Source organism: Camelina sativa, chromosome 4 (genome assembly GCF_000633955.1).
Source record: "Camelina sativa cultivar DH55 chromosome 4, Cs, whole genome shotgun sequence".
NCBI classification, from domain to species: Eukaryota; Viridiplantae; Streptophyta; class Magnoliopsida; order Brassicales; family Brassicaceae; genus Camelina; species Camelina sativa.
The window spans coordinates 7962488-7981396 of record NC_025688.1 but is presented as its reverse complement, the minus strand read 5'-3'; the positions used below and the strand labels follow the sequence as shown (position 1 = coordinate 7981396).

General features: G+C 37.1%; 1 protein-coding gene and 1 pseudogene across 1 annotated transcript; one reads left to right on the top strand and one right to left on the bottom strand.

Moving 5' to 3' along the window:
- Window positions 7433-10033, top strand: LOC104783668 (annotated as a pseudogene).
- On the bottom strand, window positions 11248-12132 carry LOC104783667 (UPF0496 protein At3g28270-like). The gene has a single exon (XM_010508793.1). The coding sequence runs from the start codon at window positions 12130-12132 to the stop codon at window positions 11248-11250; it is 885 nt and encodes a 294-aa protein (XP_010507095.1).

The following is an 18909-nucleotide window of genomic DNA, read 5'->3' as shown; positions in this document are numbered from 1 at the left end:
GCGCCAGAGAACTGCTTGAAATCCTCTTGTCCATCTGTTTCTCTGTGGGAGTCTAGCAGATTCTTGTAACAAGTGGTCTTCTCATGCAGGAACCCTTCTTCTCCATCCTTGGTTAGAGCAGTTTTGAGATGATCATCCTCAGCTAGTTCCTCCAACAACTCATCAGCCAACTTATCCATCTCTTCAATGTAGAAGATTTGTCCTCCTATTGTTGGCTTCTTCTAAGTATCCTTGATGTCAAACTTCATAATGAAGTCGTCGCCCAGATTGAGATCAATCTTGCCATTTCTGACATCAATGATGGCTTCAGCAGTCGCCAGGAACGGTCTTCCTAAGATCTGAGGATCTTACGGTTCTTCATCCATCTCCAGAACCACAAAGTCGGTTGGCACTTCCACGTCTCTGATCCTGACAGGTAAGTCCTCTAAACTACCATGTGGAAGTCTCACTGATCTATCTGCAAGGATGAGGGAGATGTCGCAACCCTTAAACTTGTGAAACCCAACCTCTTAGCCACAAAGAATGGCATCAGATTAACTGAAGCGCCAAGATCACATAGGCACCTATCAAAAGAGATAGGTCCAATGGAGCAGGGTAGAGTGAATGATCGAGGGTCTTTGAGCTTCTTGGGTACAACCTTCTTTTGGATGATTGCACTGCACTCAAGACTTAGTACCACCATGCCTTGAACTTCTTTTGATCTCTCTATCACCAAGTCCTTGAGGAATTTCTGGTAGTGAGGAACAAGTGCGAATGCATCAACCAATGACATTCTCAACTCAATCTCCTTGACTTGTTTTTTGAACAAGGCTTTGTACTTCTCAGTAAGCTGCTTCTTGAACCTCACTGGAAATGGTAGAGGAGGCTTGTACAACAGAGGGATGAATCTCACAGGTTTGTCATCAGGAACAGCAGGTTCCTTAACAGCTTCAGGTTCGGACTGCTTCACTGACTCGATTGGATCTTTGACTGCTTCAACTGTGTTCTCCATCTGAGCGTCATCCTGACCAAAATCCTCCCCATCTAAATCCTCACTGTCCTCAGTGATGTCTGGTGCTCCTTGCCTTGGAGGCAATGTTTTCCCACTTCTCAGCGTAATTGCGTTTGCAAACTCCTTGGGATTTTGAACAGCCTTCCCTGGGAATTGGCCAGGCTTTGGTGCAGAGGGAGCCTGAAAACCCTGCTGGAACTGTTGTTTAGGAACGAATCCCAGATCGTAAGGCACATAAGGTTTTTGTTGACCTTGTTGTTGTTGTTGAAGCGGGTACACCTGATCTTGTGGACTGGCAACGTTGTTACTTCGGTAAGACAAATTGGGGGTTGCCTTGTATTGGTTGTAACCTTTGTTGTACCCACCCTGATTCTGCACATAGCTGGTCTCCTCAGTCTGCTCACCCTCTGAAACTTGGAAATGGTCATCCTCATATACGAAGTGGACGCCTCTCTGCTGGCTTAGCAAGATATGGTCAAGCTTCTCATTGACATTCTTTAGGTCTTTCTTGTACTTCTCTTCAATCCCAACGTCGCCGCGAACTATGCGGTCATAATCCTCATTGTAGTTGCCGTCAGACTGGGCGAGATTCTCAACCAGTTGCCATCCTTCATCAACGTCTTTGTTCAGGAAATTACCGTTAGAAGCAGTGTCAAGCAGCATACATATCTTTAATAGTACACGACGGTAGAGAGTGCTTAGCAGTGACTCGTTGCTGAAACCGTGGTGTGGACACTGGCTGTGGTAACCCTTGAAACGCTCCCAGGCTTCACATAATGATTCTGAGCTCTTCTGAGTAAAGCTAGAAATCTCATTCCTGAGACGTGCTCTTCTGGAGTTGGAGAAGAACTTGGCCAAGAATGCTTTCTTGCAACCATCCCAGGTGGTGATTGATCCCTTGGGAAGGTTTTTCTCCCATTGATGAGCTTTGTCTCCAAGGGAGAATGGGAAGAGGCGCAACTTGTAACCATCCTCACTCACGCCATTGATCTTGGTGAGACTGCACAGACGATCGAACTCGTCCAAGTGGTCGAGTGGATCCTCCATAGGCAACCCATGAAACTTGTTTCCTTGGATCATGGAGATCAGACCACTCTTGATTTCAAAGTTGTTGTTCTGCACGGCGGGAGGGACGATTCCAGCATGCTGAGTATGAGTGTTCGGTGCATACCCCAGCACCAATGTTTCGCGGTCCTGGATGTGGTCCATTCGGTTGTTCCATTGTGATGGGTGTGGGATGATAAGTGAGTTGACGAGCTTGTCGTGGTCTTTGTAACCGATTGATATCGTCGATAGCAGGAAGGAGGTTCAGATGTCCTCTTGATCTGGTGTGCATGCAAAGTTGCAATCAACAGGTTCCTGAGATGCAAAACAAACAAGCAGACAACCAAAACAAGTCAGTACTCAGAATGATAAGTGTAATAGAACTTAATCTTGCAAAACTTGAAATCTTAAATGTAGCCAAACGAATCCCAAATGGCAACGGCGCCAAATTGATACTAGATTTTTTGTGTCTATCCTAGCAGGTTCAATTAACCTTATGCAGTTGTAATACTTAAGGTGTCAATCCAGTTGGGGAACTTTACTAAGAATTAAGATGCAATCAAGAAACCACAAGTCAAGCCAATTCAAAGAGAGTGCTTGTCTAACAGTCCTAGAATGATGACAATACAAAACGGAAATGAGTCACAGAACTAGAAACGAGAATGCATGACAAGAAGCGAAAATGAATAAAAACATAAACGAGTCTAAGCATGAACTAAAAAGCAAGAAACGAAACAGTCTCAGGAATGTAATAAAAATCAGAGAGAAAGAGGTCCTAAGGATGGGAGTAATTGATGTCGGTGGAGTATCCTAGTCTATAGAGTATTTAACATGCCACAAGCAAACCATCCCTAAACAATGAACATCACTTCTTAGCTAATCCAATCTCTTGACAGAAGCTACTCAAACTCAACCACTTCCCAACCTAGCTCTCGCTAGAGAAACATGATCAAGCATGGCATGAAAAACAAGTTCATTCACGTCAACAAACATCCTAGACAACTATTCTCTTAGGCTAGGAACGTAAGTCTCTGGCACTAGTTGGTCATTCATTTCATTGAACACCTTTTGGATGCGGAAATGTCTAAAACCTAGTTCCAATTGATCAGAGAGAAACTAGTATTTCTAACTCTAGTCCAGAAGGGAATCATACAATCAAAGCTTAAACACTCTACATCCTAAGATCCTCCAACTAATCTATCCCATCCTCAAGAACTACCACACTACTCAGATCCGAAAATCATCATCAAGGATGCAAACATAAAAAACATTGAAACAAGCATTATTAGGTAGATAAAAATAAGATGAACGGCTTTGTAGAAGGAATCCAATGCAAAAACTGAATAATCTCAAAGATATCGGAATACAAAGTTTCAGAACGTATTTGGTGGCTAGGTTAACCTTAAGGAAAAGAAAACAATAGGAGATAAAAGATAAGATGTCCCAGCCAAGACTTAACAAAATGTATATATAGTAGTCCAACATGGAAAGCCCTAAAACTTAAAACGACAAGGTAAAACGTCGGTTCGGTAATCTCCTGAAGCGTGTGAAACCAAACGTTTTTCTTCCTGACATGTGCGATCGAGTCCGTGTGCGTCGAATGGAATGCAATGTCATCATGGCTCAGACGGACGGTTGGGGAGCATGGCTCGGACGGACGCTTGGGAGCATGGCTCGTACGGATGCTGGGGAGCATGGCTCGGACGGACGCTGGGGAGCATGGCTTGGATGGACGCTGGGGAGCATGGCTCGGACGGACGCTGGGGAGCATGGCTTGGACGGATGCGCTTCCAACGTCTCCTCAATACTTGAAATACTCCGAAATGCACAATGTATGCAAGGATGATGCAAGAACTACCTAGACATGCAAAGTGTATAGAAAAGACTTAGAAAATGATGTAAAACAATCAGTTATCCTAGCTAAATACATGATAAATATATGCTGAGGAGAGACAAAATAAAGACATATCAGGCTGGCTCTGAATACTACAAAAGTTTATTTTTTAAAAAATACCACAACCACATAAATCTAAATTTTAAGTATGCAGAAAGGTTTAGGTTGAAAATTTAGAGATTCAGGGTATAATTTATATTGGATATGGTTTAGTGTTTAGAATTTAAGGTTTAATTTTAAATACAAAAAGTCTAGTTTAATTTTGTGGCATTTAAAAAAAACTGTTTTAATGGTATTTGTTGGACAATAAAATTAAAAATGATATTTTCGGAAAAACCTTATTTTTGCGGTATTTACGAGAATTGGCTAGTAAAAAATAATATGTATATCTCAATAACTCGTAATATAACATTTTGTCATCGCTATCAAGTAAGTTTCATTAATACTATATCAAATTGAAGTTATTCATACAAATACTTCAAATCCTCCTTTTAAAATTTTCAGATATAGTATAAGTAATCGTAAAAAAACTTAGAAGATATATATGCTGGATATATTGCAGACAGCAGATTATTATTTAAATTCATGAGAAATATTCTAGAATAGCATCATTTTAGGTTTTTCTTCCAAAATTAGCACACATATTCAAATGTTCCAAAAATAGCATCATTATTATTTATCTTAAATAATAAAATTAATTATAATTTTTACTTAACAATTTTAAGAACTTTAGTGAAGGTTTCGGTGATACTTGCGTTGAAGCTTCCGGCGAAGCTTCCATCGACGCTTCTTCTTCGTGTATCAATTCCGGTCTCAGATTTTGAGATTCTCTATTTGATTTTTATGGCTTTTAATTGAGGAATCAGACAATTTTGTTGTGAATTTGTTTGTGATTCTATGGTTGGTGCGTATGTGTTGCCGAAGTAGGGCTTAAAGGTTTTGGTAATCTCTTTATTGGCTTTGTTGATGTAGTTCTTGGATGTGGTGAGATTCATTCTAGGTCTGGGATCAAGGATCTTTGGAATTTAGTTGGTAGATCTCTGAATTAGCTAACGAACTCTTCGTCTTCTTTGTTGTTAAGCAGAAATGGTTTGAGTTCTATCTCGATTGTTTTTGATTTGATCACTGATTTTGAGAATGGTGATTTATTCTCTAAAAGAGGTGAAGAAAGCTTGGAACTTGAGGAGTTTGTAGTGGTTTTGTTTTTGGATGAGCTTGATTTGGACAGATCTGCTGATTTATTGATCAAAGAATTAACGGTGGAATTTATGGGTTTTGTTCCGGAATTGAGCTTCTTGAGCTCGGAGCCGGACTTAGTCGTGTTAGAAAAAGATTTGGTGGAGTTAAGTTTGTGAGACTTACCCATGGAGGTCTTGGCAAGTTTAGTTTGGTTCTTGCTAGAAGAAGAAGAGATGGGTTTAATGAGATTGGTTTGATTCATGTTAGTGCCAGATGTTGATGATGAAACAAAACCAGTACGCTTATTCTTCTTAGGAGGAGGAGGAAAATTAGTTTCACCATATATCATCACCACCTGGCCATTTTTTTTTGTTTTTAATCCTTTTTTACTTTTTTTCATGAAAGTCTTCCTGAATTAAAGAAGTTTTTCATGAAATATTATAGAATCTTTCCTAAAACATTCTACTTAACAAACATATAGACTAATATTATTGAATCATTCCTGAATATAATTGAATCCTTCATTACTTGTATACAATCATTATGAGATTTATTCAAAACCACTTTAAAGATGTAATCCTCATATAATATTTTGAGAAATGATTTTCATGAAGGTCATCATCCTAAATGAATCTTTCCTAAATTTTTAAAACAGAGTGTTTTTACTTAGTTGTTCTATCATACTCAGAAAGGGCATGAAAAATCATCCCAACATCAACAACAATAGACCCAAAACACCCAATCATATCCAACAATAATTTAGTAGCAAACTAACACCAACATACAACAAAGGAAGAAAAGCCCATGAAGCCAAAAAATCTTTAGTGTTATGTGATTATCTATCCTTCCCAAAGTTCATCATATAATCTAAACGTTTTTATGAAAGTCATCTTGAAATTCAAAAAAATCTTTCATGAACTTCGTGGAATTCTTCCTGAATTAAAGAAAACATGTAACAAACTCAAACACAGTTACCTCAATAACTATTAACTTGTCAAATAGAAATCTTTGACATTCTTATAGTGCATAAACATCAAACGAGTACCAAAACAATATAAAAAAGTTTCACAACCATCATAGATGTCTAACAACAGATATAGATGATAGGTGAACCACACTCTTTCATTGATTTCACCATGACTACAGAATCTTCCAAGTCTTTGGTATGCAAGCATGTTTCACGGGACTTCTCCAAAATGTTGATGTTGAAATTAAGAACATTTGGTGCTGCATTTTGGATGTGATGTTGGATGTAGTAAAACCCCATCTCAGCTAAGCTTTCATTTATCTCCGCAAAACCATCAACAGTAGATAACTCTTGCATTTTGTCAAAAAAATAGACAAAATTCCCAAATATTTTAGTGTGTCTTAAGTAGCAAAGCAAAAATAGCATGCATGATTAACTCAGAACAATTAAAAAAGAATATGCAAACAAACACTTGATATACAACGAAATCAAGCTATTGAGTTTACTTATTTTTATTGTGTCTAGATAATGTATCAAAGTAGTAGATGTTTGGGAAGCTTAAAAAAAATTTGATATAAATTAAGATTCACAAGCAATCCAAGAGAAGCAATGTTAACTAACAAAGGAGAGTATTAAATGGACAAACCAAGGACTAACTAATCAAAGCATAGTCTATATCTATGCTTATGAAGGTCGTCCTAAAGTTCAGATAAGCTATCCTGAATTTCATATATATCTTTTACTCGTTAAATCCAATGAACATAGAAAATGTGGAAGAGAAGCTTATCGGTTTGGAAATTGAGAGATCCAAATCATAGATCATCCAATCTATTGAAAATCCGAAACTTTCTGAAAATTAGGATGGGAAGTTAATCACAACATAGGTTTCAATCGGACAAAGCAATGAGACTTACGAATCGAGCTTCACATCCAAAATCTAAAATATCGATCTTACCATGTGTTTAAAATCTGAGACTGAAAAAGAAATACAGCGAGAGAAGCATCGGTGGCGGAAATCGACATCATTCCGATTTTATTCGCTGCATCATTCCTGAAAATCAAAGCTTTCCCTCTCTCTCCTCGCTTCTTCCGCATATGTACCCTATGTTGCTCTGTCTCCTTCTCCTCCTCTGAAACTCTTGAATTAAACTGAAGGTTTTTAGGTTTTTGCATAGACAGTGACTGCTGCGTTTTCTCTTACTTTAAACTCATACTTTAAAGGTTTAATTTGGTAAAAAAGTTAGACGTTTTTAGAGTTTTGTTTTTGCATTTATTGACTTTTTCTCGTTCCCAATATACACAATCGAGAGAAACCCTAATCGAGCACGCTCACCAAAAGAAAAACCTAATCTGATTGATGGAGATCAGACAGATAAAGAGTGACACAGATTTGCTCACGGAGGATCTATGGGAGATGATACTCGCGAGATTGCCACTAAAGAGCATCATCACCGCTCCCAAACTCGTTTGCAAGCTATGGAAATCAATCATTGAGTCTCGTTGTTTCCGCGACCTTTTCCAATCTCTGCACCAAAACTCTCATCCTTCCTCATGGTCGCTCATGTGTAGAGGTTGTGAGACAGAGATCATGTCTCACTACGGATCAGACAACTGGAATCTTAAACGTTCTCTCGGTTCTTACATCTCGTCTTTCCTAACCGACAAGTTCGAGAACTATAATGAAGCTAGAGTCGTGTCTTACACGGAAGTTGGATTGATTTTGATTCATCGAGTGTCAAATCAATCTTTCTACGTTGCTAATCCTGTTTCAAGGCAATGCGTCGAGATCCTTCCTCTAGCCTCACAAAAGGATGAACGTTTCTGGTATAGATTCTAAAAGTTTCTTATTAACTTAAGAATGAGTTATACATATATATATATATATATAGTACAAGGAAAGTCTAGGGTTTTAATAATATTTACAAGAAGATCCCTAAGTTATATTGTTATGTAGTTATCTCCTATACGCCCCCTCAAGATGAAGGGAGCTTGATCACACCAATCTTGAGACAGGCTTCCTGAAACCGTGCACGTGATAGAGGTTTGGTGAGAGTGTCAGCCAATTGGTCATGAGTAGAAACATGTGAAACACGAAATTGGTTGGATTGTATTTGTGCACGGACGAAATGGTAGTCAAGGGCAATGTGTTTCATGCGGGAATGAAGCACCGGATTCACACAGAGATATATAGCTCCAACATTATCACTATAGATGACAGGAGCAGATGGGAGGTTCAAGCGTAAGTCAGAGTACAGAGAACACAACCACCGAAGTTCTGCAGCACTGTTAGCAACTGCTCTATATTCAGCTTCAGTTGAAGAACAGGCAACACCAAACTGCTTTTTAGAGGACCAAGAGATAGGATTGCGACCAAGGTAGATAACATAGCCATTGGTGGAGATATAATCATCAGTATCACCCGCCCAATCCGCATCAGAAAAGCCATGGAGCTTAACATGAGACGTCGAGAAACAATGGAGAGAGTTAGGAGAGGAGGCATGAAGATAAATACCATGAGTCGTAGTGCCGGCAAGGTAGCGAAGAACTCGTTTGGCGGCTTGGCAATGATCATTTGTCGGGCGATGCATAAATTGAGAGAGGCAACTGACAGCGTAGGAGATATCAGGGCGAGTGAACGAAAGGTACTGAAGACTGCCCACAACTGACCGGTATTTAGAGGCATCATCAAGGGGAGCACCACTTGTGAGTGTAAGTTTCGGTGATGTAGGTAACGGTGTAGAGACAGGCTTGGCGTTTCCAGATGGCAAAATCTGGATTTGGAACGGATGTGGTCCCAGTTGTTGTCGTGAGAGGAGGAGGAGCGGTGGATCCATCGAGGTATCCAGCAAGTTTATAACCATCAACCAAAGCGTGGATCTGAAGACTCCATATCAAGTAGTTTGTGTCATTGAGTTTGGCGACATTGCTAGTGTTGATGATGAAGAGAGGAGCGGATCCAGTCGTGATGACTTCGCCTGATGATGGAGAGACGTTATCAGAGGATGACATGATGACGGCGGTCGTGTGTGTTTAGGAAAATTTTAGGGTTATTTTGATCGTTGGCTCTGATACCATATAGAGTCTGAATGTTTCTTATTAACTTAAGAATGAGTTATACATATATATATATATATATAGTACAAGGAAAGTCTAGGGTTTTAATAATATTTACAAGAAGATCCCTAAGTTATATTGTTATGTAGTTATCTCCTATATCTTGATTTTGGGAATAGCCACAAGAGTTGAGAGTGGCGTCGTTTTAGGTTACAAAGTTGTTCTGTTAAAACCTAACTTCAGTTTTCTCATATATTCATCTGAGACAGGTTTGTGGAGTCTCGCCAGTGCAAAGTTTCCTTTCACTTATATCTCTCAGGAGTTTAACAATCCCATTAGCTTGAATGGAAGTCTTCACTGGCTTGCTCATGGTTCGGACTATCAAGATTTCGTTGTATCAGTCGATTTCTACGCTATTGAAACGGGCTCTCATCGATGCCGTGCTACGCCATTTCCTGATTTAGATAAAGTTCCCAAGTTCAGAAGATCTTGTACAACTTCTCAAGGTTTTCTCATGTATATGAACATATACTCCGTAACAAAAGATGATGGAAATCTAGAGGATAAGTTATGTATATGGAAGCTAGAGAGCTGACAGTGGCGGCTAGTAGTATCGGACGTCTCTTTGGATTTTATGAAGACCAGTTTCGATTATATTCCGTTGGGAATAAACCCTTTTGATGCTAAAACAGTATACTTTTGGAGTAGCCAATGTTTGTTATCTGTTAACTTACATAATGGAGACTTTGTGGTCCACAATGCGATGGAACGTAGCAGCGACGGTCGCATTCTGAATTCGGTTGGTTGCCCGAGAGATATGAAACACATTTTAGAATCGCACTTTGCCTTGTTCGTCCTCCCACAGTGGATGCATCCGTTCCCGATCACGGTGAGGAGAGTTTAGCTATAATATTTGTAAGACTTTATTTTTTCCTTATTTTTGCTCATTATACTGTTAGTTCCTTATGCAAGAGGAAGAAGTTGTAGGTTAATGCTTAGTTTTCTTTTGACTTTTTTCCTTACGGCATTTTGCAGATATGATTGCTTGATAATTTTAAAAGATAGGTACCCTCTTCCGAGTCCGATAATAACATATTTACTGTACTTGCAAAACTGAACACCGTAATGTTGTGTTTGCTACTAATCTAATAACTTATTAGAACTGAGGTTGATCAAAAGTGTTTTCTTTGGTATAGCTTCTAAATCAGTATGTTTATACGTAATCTAATACCTCAATGTGTTTTTCAAATTACGTCGCTTAAAAATGCTTGACAAGAGACGGTATTATGTTATGTTGTAGCTTAGCTATTGTTCAGCTTTCTAATTCAGACCAGTGTACTCATGAATGAGAAATTTAAGTATAATATTGTATACAAATGGTTTGTGTTAAACTGATAAGTACTGCATGTTGTTATCGTTGTTGTATTAAGTGCAACTAGGTTGTTCAATTGTAACAAAAACAACTTAACTATACTTAGATAAATAATAGGGTATGTCTAACAAACAAAAAATAACATGACTTTACCATTCAGTTTTCCGATGTTAATGTAACTTACGTACAGAGAAAGTATCTTAATCTACGCAATCAAACAATGAGAAATAATGAGGATCGAAATCAGATCACCTCGTGAATCTCTAACAAAAGTTGTTTTATACAATAAGGAAAGTAAAGAGTTTTGGTCGTTTAGTATGTGAAGATGAATGTAAAAACAATACAACAACTTTATTAGACCAATTATAAAATACATACGGGATAGAGAGTGGTACATATCAACCATAATCCTCTTGGATGGTCAACGTTACAAAGTAAAACGAACAATGGGCTGTAAACCCAATTATTAAAAACATAGAAATATGGAAATTGACTCTTGAACAACAAACAACGATCTTTAAAGTTTAACCGTGATGATATTTTCCAGAACCGTTGATCTTTTCCATGACGTAATATTTCGCCTCAACGATCAGTGTGCTATGCTTAGCCACAGTATCACCAACCTCCTTGATTTTTTCTGTTAGTTTATCTGATCTTTTCCCGATGAACTCCAGGGCTTTTTTCGTTTTCGCCTCATCATCCTCACTAACTTCATCAACAGCTATCGAAATAGTCGAGATTTTTGTTTAAAGCTCGTCGACTAGCTCAGATACGGTCTTCAACGACTCTTCGTTGATTTCCGTACCCTTCTCCACCGACTCTGCTACACCTCCCTCTTTGTTCCCATCTTCCTCCTGTTTCTTCAGACCCTTCATCTTTCTCTCCAAGAAAACGCTGACGCCTACCCATCCCAACGCAAGCACTGGTACTAGTAGAACCGCAAAGGGCGCAGCCACACCCACTGCTACAGCCATGACAGATATTGATGCGACGGCAGCAAGAGCAAACGCAGCGCCGAATAACGCATTCGAAAGTATACTCGCTTTATGTGCAGCACTATGTTCCTCGGCTATCTTTGTTTTAGCAACACACAGTTCCGACAGAAGGGATTCCTGCTGGTTTTTGATCAGCTCGAACTGAGTTGTGAGCAATTGGCCATCAAAGGGATCTTTCATGGCCTTAAACTTCATCAGCTCCTTCACGGTTTCTTCATACTTCTTTCCACCTACATCCTTTACTTCTGACTCTTTCTCAAACTCTGCCATGGCCTCTCGAATGTAGAGTTGGCCCAGTTCTGCTTTGTCCACGCACTCCATTACATTATCGAAAATCTTTAAAGTCTTCATGGTATTGTCAAAATAGGCTTGGACCAAAGATCTTAGAGCTTTGCTCTCCCATACATCGTCTTTGCTTTCAAGAATGAAGTTTAATACATCTTGGCTAACTTGAAGCAGGCGCTGGGAGACATTCTTGTGTGCTTCGTGTCCATCGGTAAGCGAGTCTATCGCTTTGACGGTTTTCTGCTGAAGCGAAGCATCAAAGGATTTGAGGTCTGGGTGGTCTTCACAAGCGGATTTGTACGCACTCAAGTGTACTGAGCATTTCAACATCGTTTCTTCCGATAAAGCCATTGATGATATTACTGAAAGCAAAAAAAAATCAAGAGAAGTTCGGGAGATTTAGGGCAGAGTTTTGCATACAGCGCGAGGGAAGTTAGCATCCACTCTCCGTTTACAATACAAAAAAAAAAAAAATGCAAAATATAGTTTATACATGCATGTTTTTTCTTGTTCTATAAAAATACATTTTTCAGCTTTTAATGCCTTCTTCTTAACTAAAGTTAATAAATCGTAAACTTTAACGAGCACCTATGTTGAAAAATAATTGGATCTGAAATTATATTACCTAATTTTGTAGAAATAGTTAAAAAAAATTATAATATATTTAGTTATGAAATATAATTTTGTAAAAGTATATAGATGTTTAAATTTTACTAACACACATCATTCTGGATTAAAATTTAATATTGATTCCTAAAAGTACAGAGAGAAAAAGAAAAATTATTGGGGGTGAACCACTTTTATTCACCCCCTCTTAATCAACCAATCAAAATACAACAAAACGCCATGTCATATCATATTTATAAAATAAATCAAAATTAAAATAAAAAGACAAAACAAATTAAGAAAACAAATTATGTAGATTTTTTAATAAGGAAATTATGTCGGTTTGGGTTTATAAAAGAATGATTTGAGTGTAAATTTTACAATTAAACAAAATTATATGTCGGTTTGGATGTACAAAAGAGTGATTAGGGTTTAGATTTTACAATTAAACGAATTATATGTCGGTTTGGGTTTACAGAATAGTGGTTAGGATTTAGATTTTATAATTAAAAGAAAGTATATGTCATTTTGGGTTTACAAAAGAGTGATTAGGGTTTAGGGTTTAGATTTTAGAGTTAAAGAAAATTGGTTTGGGTTTATAAAAGAGTGGTTAGGGTTTAGATTTCAATTAAACAAAATTATATTTCAATTTGAGTTTATAAAAGAGTGGTTAGGGTTTAAATTACACAATTAAACAAAATTATATGTCAGTCTCAGTTTATAAAAAGGTAATTTGGATTTAGATGTTATAATTAAAAACTATAATGTTTAATTTATATAATGTTTAAAATTAATAAATTTAAAATTGAATAATATACAGATTTTGTTTCTTTAATTAATAATTTGTTTCTTAAGAGGGGGTGAACTCAAGAATTTTCTAGAGAAAAATAGTGTTACTTGTAAAAATATGAAAAAGAAAAATATAATAATAAATAGAAAGTACAACAACACAAGAAAATAATTAATTAATAATATAACAGTATATAGTTCTATCTATGTATTAAAAAATGTTCCAAGTCGACTAGATTTTCAGAAGTGAATGTATTGTGCAAAATCTAATTATACTTCAAAGCAAGGAAGTACGTAAAACAGAGCTCGAATTGAAGGGGGAGGAAGTTACCAGAAATTGAATCAAAATCGCTCAATACAGGAGGAGATGGAGCTTATTGGACCAATATATTATATGTTTGAAGTTTGAATGATTTGTTCGTTTGGTCATCTACATGAGTAGGTTGAGTGACGAGGATTTAATATATCATAATAAAAATCTGGAAAATGATTTTTATTTCCACACGACTAATAAAAAAACACATCATGATTGGTTGTGTAATTCGAAGATTTTTGTTTTACAAAACCAAATTCTGATATTGTAATCTAGAGTCTAAAGGATCCAATTATACAATATATGTTAGAACGGAAAAATATCATTTAAACCATGAACTTTCAAATTGTAACCATTTAAATCATGAATTTTGTTGTAATCCATTTAAAACATCAATTTTTATTGACTAAGTCTTTTAAACATTAAGTTTTGTTGACCAAGCCAAAAACACATGACGTTAAATCCGATAACCGAGCAACTAACAAATGTTACTTTTCCTTTAACCACTCTCGTTATGACAAAACGATGAAAATTTTAATTCGAAAAAATGTCATTTAAACTATGAACTTTTAAACTGACACCATTTAAACCATAAACTTTCAAATTTATGTCATTTAAAACATGAAATTTGTTGAAGGCCATTTAAAATATCAATTTTCATTGAATGAGATTTTTTAGACATTAAGTTTCGTTGACTAGGCTAAACTCGCATGACATTAATTAGGCTAACAAAACAAGTGATATGATGTTTTTAGCGTATTTCGTCTTTCATTTAGTACTCAGTTTTGTTCATTTTGTCGTGTCTTTGTGATTTTTTGTTTGTGTATTGAGGTTTTTCTCCAGGTATTAGGATGTCACACTGGAGTTTGAAAGATTGATCACCTTATAGTTTCGTAGAATTAATCACTTTATTTAAGATTCTAGGTTTTTGATGTGTTATTTTACCGCATCTTTGTTGTCCTTTTGCTTGTGACCATAATGATGTTTTTTGTGCTTTTGATCTTGATCCTTGTATTTACCCTTGTGATCGACTGAAGTAAGACATGTTAGCAAACTTAATAGTTTGACTTGATGTCTAAAAAAACTTAGTCCGTGAAAGTTGATGTTTTAAATGGCCTACAACAAAGTTCATGGTTTAAATGACCTATATTTGAAAGTTCATTGTTTAAATGGGTTCAATTTAAAAGTTCATGGTTTAAATGATATTTTTCTTAAACTAAAATTTTTTATTAAAACAACGTCGTTTTGTCACTAACGGAGAGTGTTAACAACAGAGTAACGTCTGTTAGTTGTTTGGTTATCGGATTTAACGTCATGTCTTTTTTAGCTTGGACAATGAAACTTAATGTTTAAAATAACTAGTCAATGAAAGTTGATGTTTTAAATGGCCTACAACAAAGTTCATGGTTTAAATGACCACAATTTGAAAGTTCATGTTCTAAATGACATTTCAGAGTTCATGTTTTTAAAGTTGATGTTTCAAATTGTCTGAGTTCATGTTTTAAAAGTTGATGTTTCAAATTGTCTGAGTTCATCTTTAAATGGCCACTTGGCTAAACGATAAAATGACAAGTTGATTACATGGAAATAGGCTGAAGATGGTTTTAGAAGAATGTTAATATTCTTCGAGAGGGCTATGTCAAAATCAATTGGCAGTGAGTGGAGAAGCATTAACCTTTTATATATTACTCAAGTCCCTTCACTTGTATCTGATGTGAGATCTTTTCTCCACACGCCCCCTCGAGATAATAGCTCTTCTAGCTATTAATCTCGGCATAATCCATCAGGCCCCCTTGAGATAATGTTCTATTTTTTTTTCAGCTATCTCAATGGAATTGAGCCTTTCTTTGGACCATCAATTAATAGGGTGATTGGACCTCTTTTCGGGCTAGATTAATTAACGGGCCAACATGTGTTGGCTCTGATACCATGTTACACAAGGAACATCCTACATTGGTAAGGAGTGACTTAGCGGTTTTAATCCGGTTGAACCTCTTATCATTTCGGGCGGTATTTGGAGGAAGGGAACTTACATCCCTTGAAGAACAAGAAGCTCATGATCTTTGAATAGGTAATATATTGGGTTCCACCAAGCGAAATAGAAGGTACATGCGTTTTTCACATGTCTTGCATTGAAAATGTGGCTTCTATTTTGCATACTCCCATGATCGTTGATGAATGTTATGATTTGCTACATGAAACCCAACAACTAGATATTTTAAGAGAAGTAAAACTTGCTAGGGGATTACCATGAAATATGTTTTGATATTGAATATCAATGTGCTTTGAATGCTCATAATCTCAAGTTTAATTTTTCAATGCCTAAAATATCTAGTTCTCTTCTTGAAGAATCTTATCTAGGAGTTGTGCTTGATATTGATAAAATTTTGTATGAGACTGAAAATCCTGAGGTTGATTTTTTAGATGAGAATATTGTGATGTATGAGATTTTTTTTTGGTCGGAAATAGGAGACAGTGTCTCCTATAATTTATTCAAAAGAGAAAAAGAATAACACTCGAATGTTTCGTGGGTACACAGTCCCATTTACATCCGCCAACAAATCCAAATGAACATCATCAGGACAAACATAAAAAAAAAAACCAAGCGCTATAGAGAAGACATAGTTAGCTAATCTATTTGCAAGACGATTAGCTTACCTATACACGTGAGAAATACGGACTATCCAGTCCCTTAAGATAAAGCCATAGCACAAGCATACTAGGAACGACAGCGGATGAGAGTCACTAATCCCTGTCACATAGGTCGCCTTCCACTCCCAAGCCATATAGAACCCATAATAAATCCCATAGCTCAGCCAACGGTGCTGAGCATATGCCAATATTAAAGGGAAATACTCGACACTAGTCTCCATTACTATCTCTTAAGACTCCCCCAGTTGTAGCCAACCCTGAGTTACCTCTAGAGGCACCATCCGTGTTAACTTTCACCCACCCCACACTCGGTTTAGTCCATGAGATCATACTCTCCACCCTACCAGCACCCTTGCTAACCGCATAAGTATGTACAATAGCCTGAAAAACCTCCTTCCCAAGCAGCTTAATAAACTACACCATATCACGATATTTACCAAACACACCAAGAACATTCCCACATCGCCACTTCCAACCCCACCATACAGCCAAAGCAAAGATCATGGACCATGGGCAGTCCCAAAAAACCTAACTATCCCCCAAATTATCATACAACCACTCAATTAAAGTCTTGTGAAAAACAGCCCTCTCTTTCGTCGGGGTACAATCCTCTCCCATACTCCAGACATCGCAGGACTGTCCCTAAGACATGATAATTGTTTCCTCACCACCCTTACACAATTTAAAATTCCATTATCGACGTGTCTCTCCATGTTAGTCATAATAACCTGATGCATACTCAGCCAAAGGAACACTTTCACTCTTTCCGGAGCAATAACCTTCCATACTCGACCAAAAAACGTACCCATATTCCGTCTTGGTGTAAAGTCCCTTGTCATAAACAAATACACAGACCGAACCGTAAAACTCCCATCCTAATTCCAACCCTAGGAAAATCTGTCCTTAGCCCCAATTACATTATCCAACATATATGCAGCAAGCCTTAATCGGATATCTGCAGGGACATAAGGAAAAATATGATCCAGTAACCAACCAAACTCATTCCTCCAAACATCACAAACACTACACATGTCAAACCATACTGGGAAAGGGGACACCACACACTCACTTAAAGGAGTATTTAATAACCACCTATATGTCCAAAAGTGAGTAGTTTTACCATTACCAATAATCCAACATAGTCCTGGAATGACCATCTCTCTCAAACCCATGATAACACTCCTCCATGTAGAGGACCAAGTGCTCTTGAGAACATTCCAAGAAGAATCATGAATCGATTTGACCTTATACTTACTTCGTAACACATTCTCCCAAAGTGCATTAGTGTCATTCAGCAACCTCCATCCAATCTTAGCTAGAAGCACCACATTCATAACCGTTTCTGAGTGAATCCCCAGACCTCCATCATGTTTGGGTAAACAAGCCTTTTCCCAAGCCAACAAATGCTGCTTCTTCTTCTCAAGACTACTTCCCCACAGAAAAGAGCGTGAAATTTTATCAAGTGCATCCAGAATCGCTTTTGGTAAAGCAATAGTACTCACAGTATGCACCGGAATCGGTGAGAGCACAACTTTGGTCAAAATCAACCTACCAGCCAAGCTCAAAACTTGTCCTTTCCATCCTGACAATCTTGCTAACACTCGTTTCATATTTTCTCCAATGGTTGTCTTATTGATCCTCTTTTGCAATACAGGGATCCCTAAGTACTTCTCCAACTCTCGAGTTGAACTAATCCCACTCTCTTGGCTGATCAACCTCTCCAAGTCACGATGCACATTATCAGAAAAAAATATTTTTGATTTTTCTAAACTCACTTACTGTTCAGATGCATTGCAAAACTTCTCCAACACTCTTTGAAATGGAGAAGGTCATTAGGAAAGCAGACATGAGAGAGCTTCAGACCTCCACGAGATAATCTAATATGTTTCCACTCTCCCTCATCAATGGCTCTATTAATCTAGTTGCACAACCGTTCTATACAAAGCACAAACAAATATGAAGAGAGAGGATCGCCTTGTCGAAGTCCTCTCAATGGTTTAAATGATTCTCTTTTCTCTCCATTCCACAATACTCTCACTAAAATACTAGTCATACATTGTATGATCCACTCGACCCATACATCAAGAAGTTTAACTGCTTTAAAGATATCCTTCAAGAAATCCCATTTGATGCGGTCTTATGCTTTCTTCAAATCAAGTTTCAACAACATTCATTTTTTCCTGTCTTTTTTTGTGACGCATTGAATGCACCGTTTTTTGTACCACCATTATCATTTATGAAATTAACGGGGATGAAGTTGATTATTTTGTTTTAACCTTGTTTAAACCTGAAATTGACTTTATTTTTTCTCTACTAACCGACACAATGCATTGATCTCAGTTATTTATTGCCAAATTTTCTAATTATTATTTTTAATGAAAGAATTAGTAATCAACAAAAATCTTGAAACCATAGTGGGACCGTATAAAAATTTGTATTGATCAACCATATAATTTTACACAGACATGTATATAAAATGTGTCATGTAAACATATAATACTGTAGACATATACTATCTTGAAAACTTTATTTTCTTTTGTGTGTATCTTCAAAACTTCTAAAGTGGGGGTCCTTCAGAAGATTATAAATCCTTTCAGCAATGACCAGAGAAGTGTGCCTAAACACAGTAATCATAGATTTTTGTAGTTAGTCTTCTTGCATCCTATACAATAAATGCTTTACACCAGATGACACTTTAAGCATACATATATATCTAAACTATGCTGAAAGAACACACACACAATGAAAAAAAAAAAAAAAAAAAAAAA

Bases quoted from the DNA above. Each gene is read 5' to 3' on its own strand.
- LOC104783667 (XM_010508793.1), bottom strand. From the start codon at position 12,132: ATGGCTTTATCGGAAGAAACGATGTTGAAATGCTCAGTACACTTGAGT.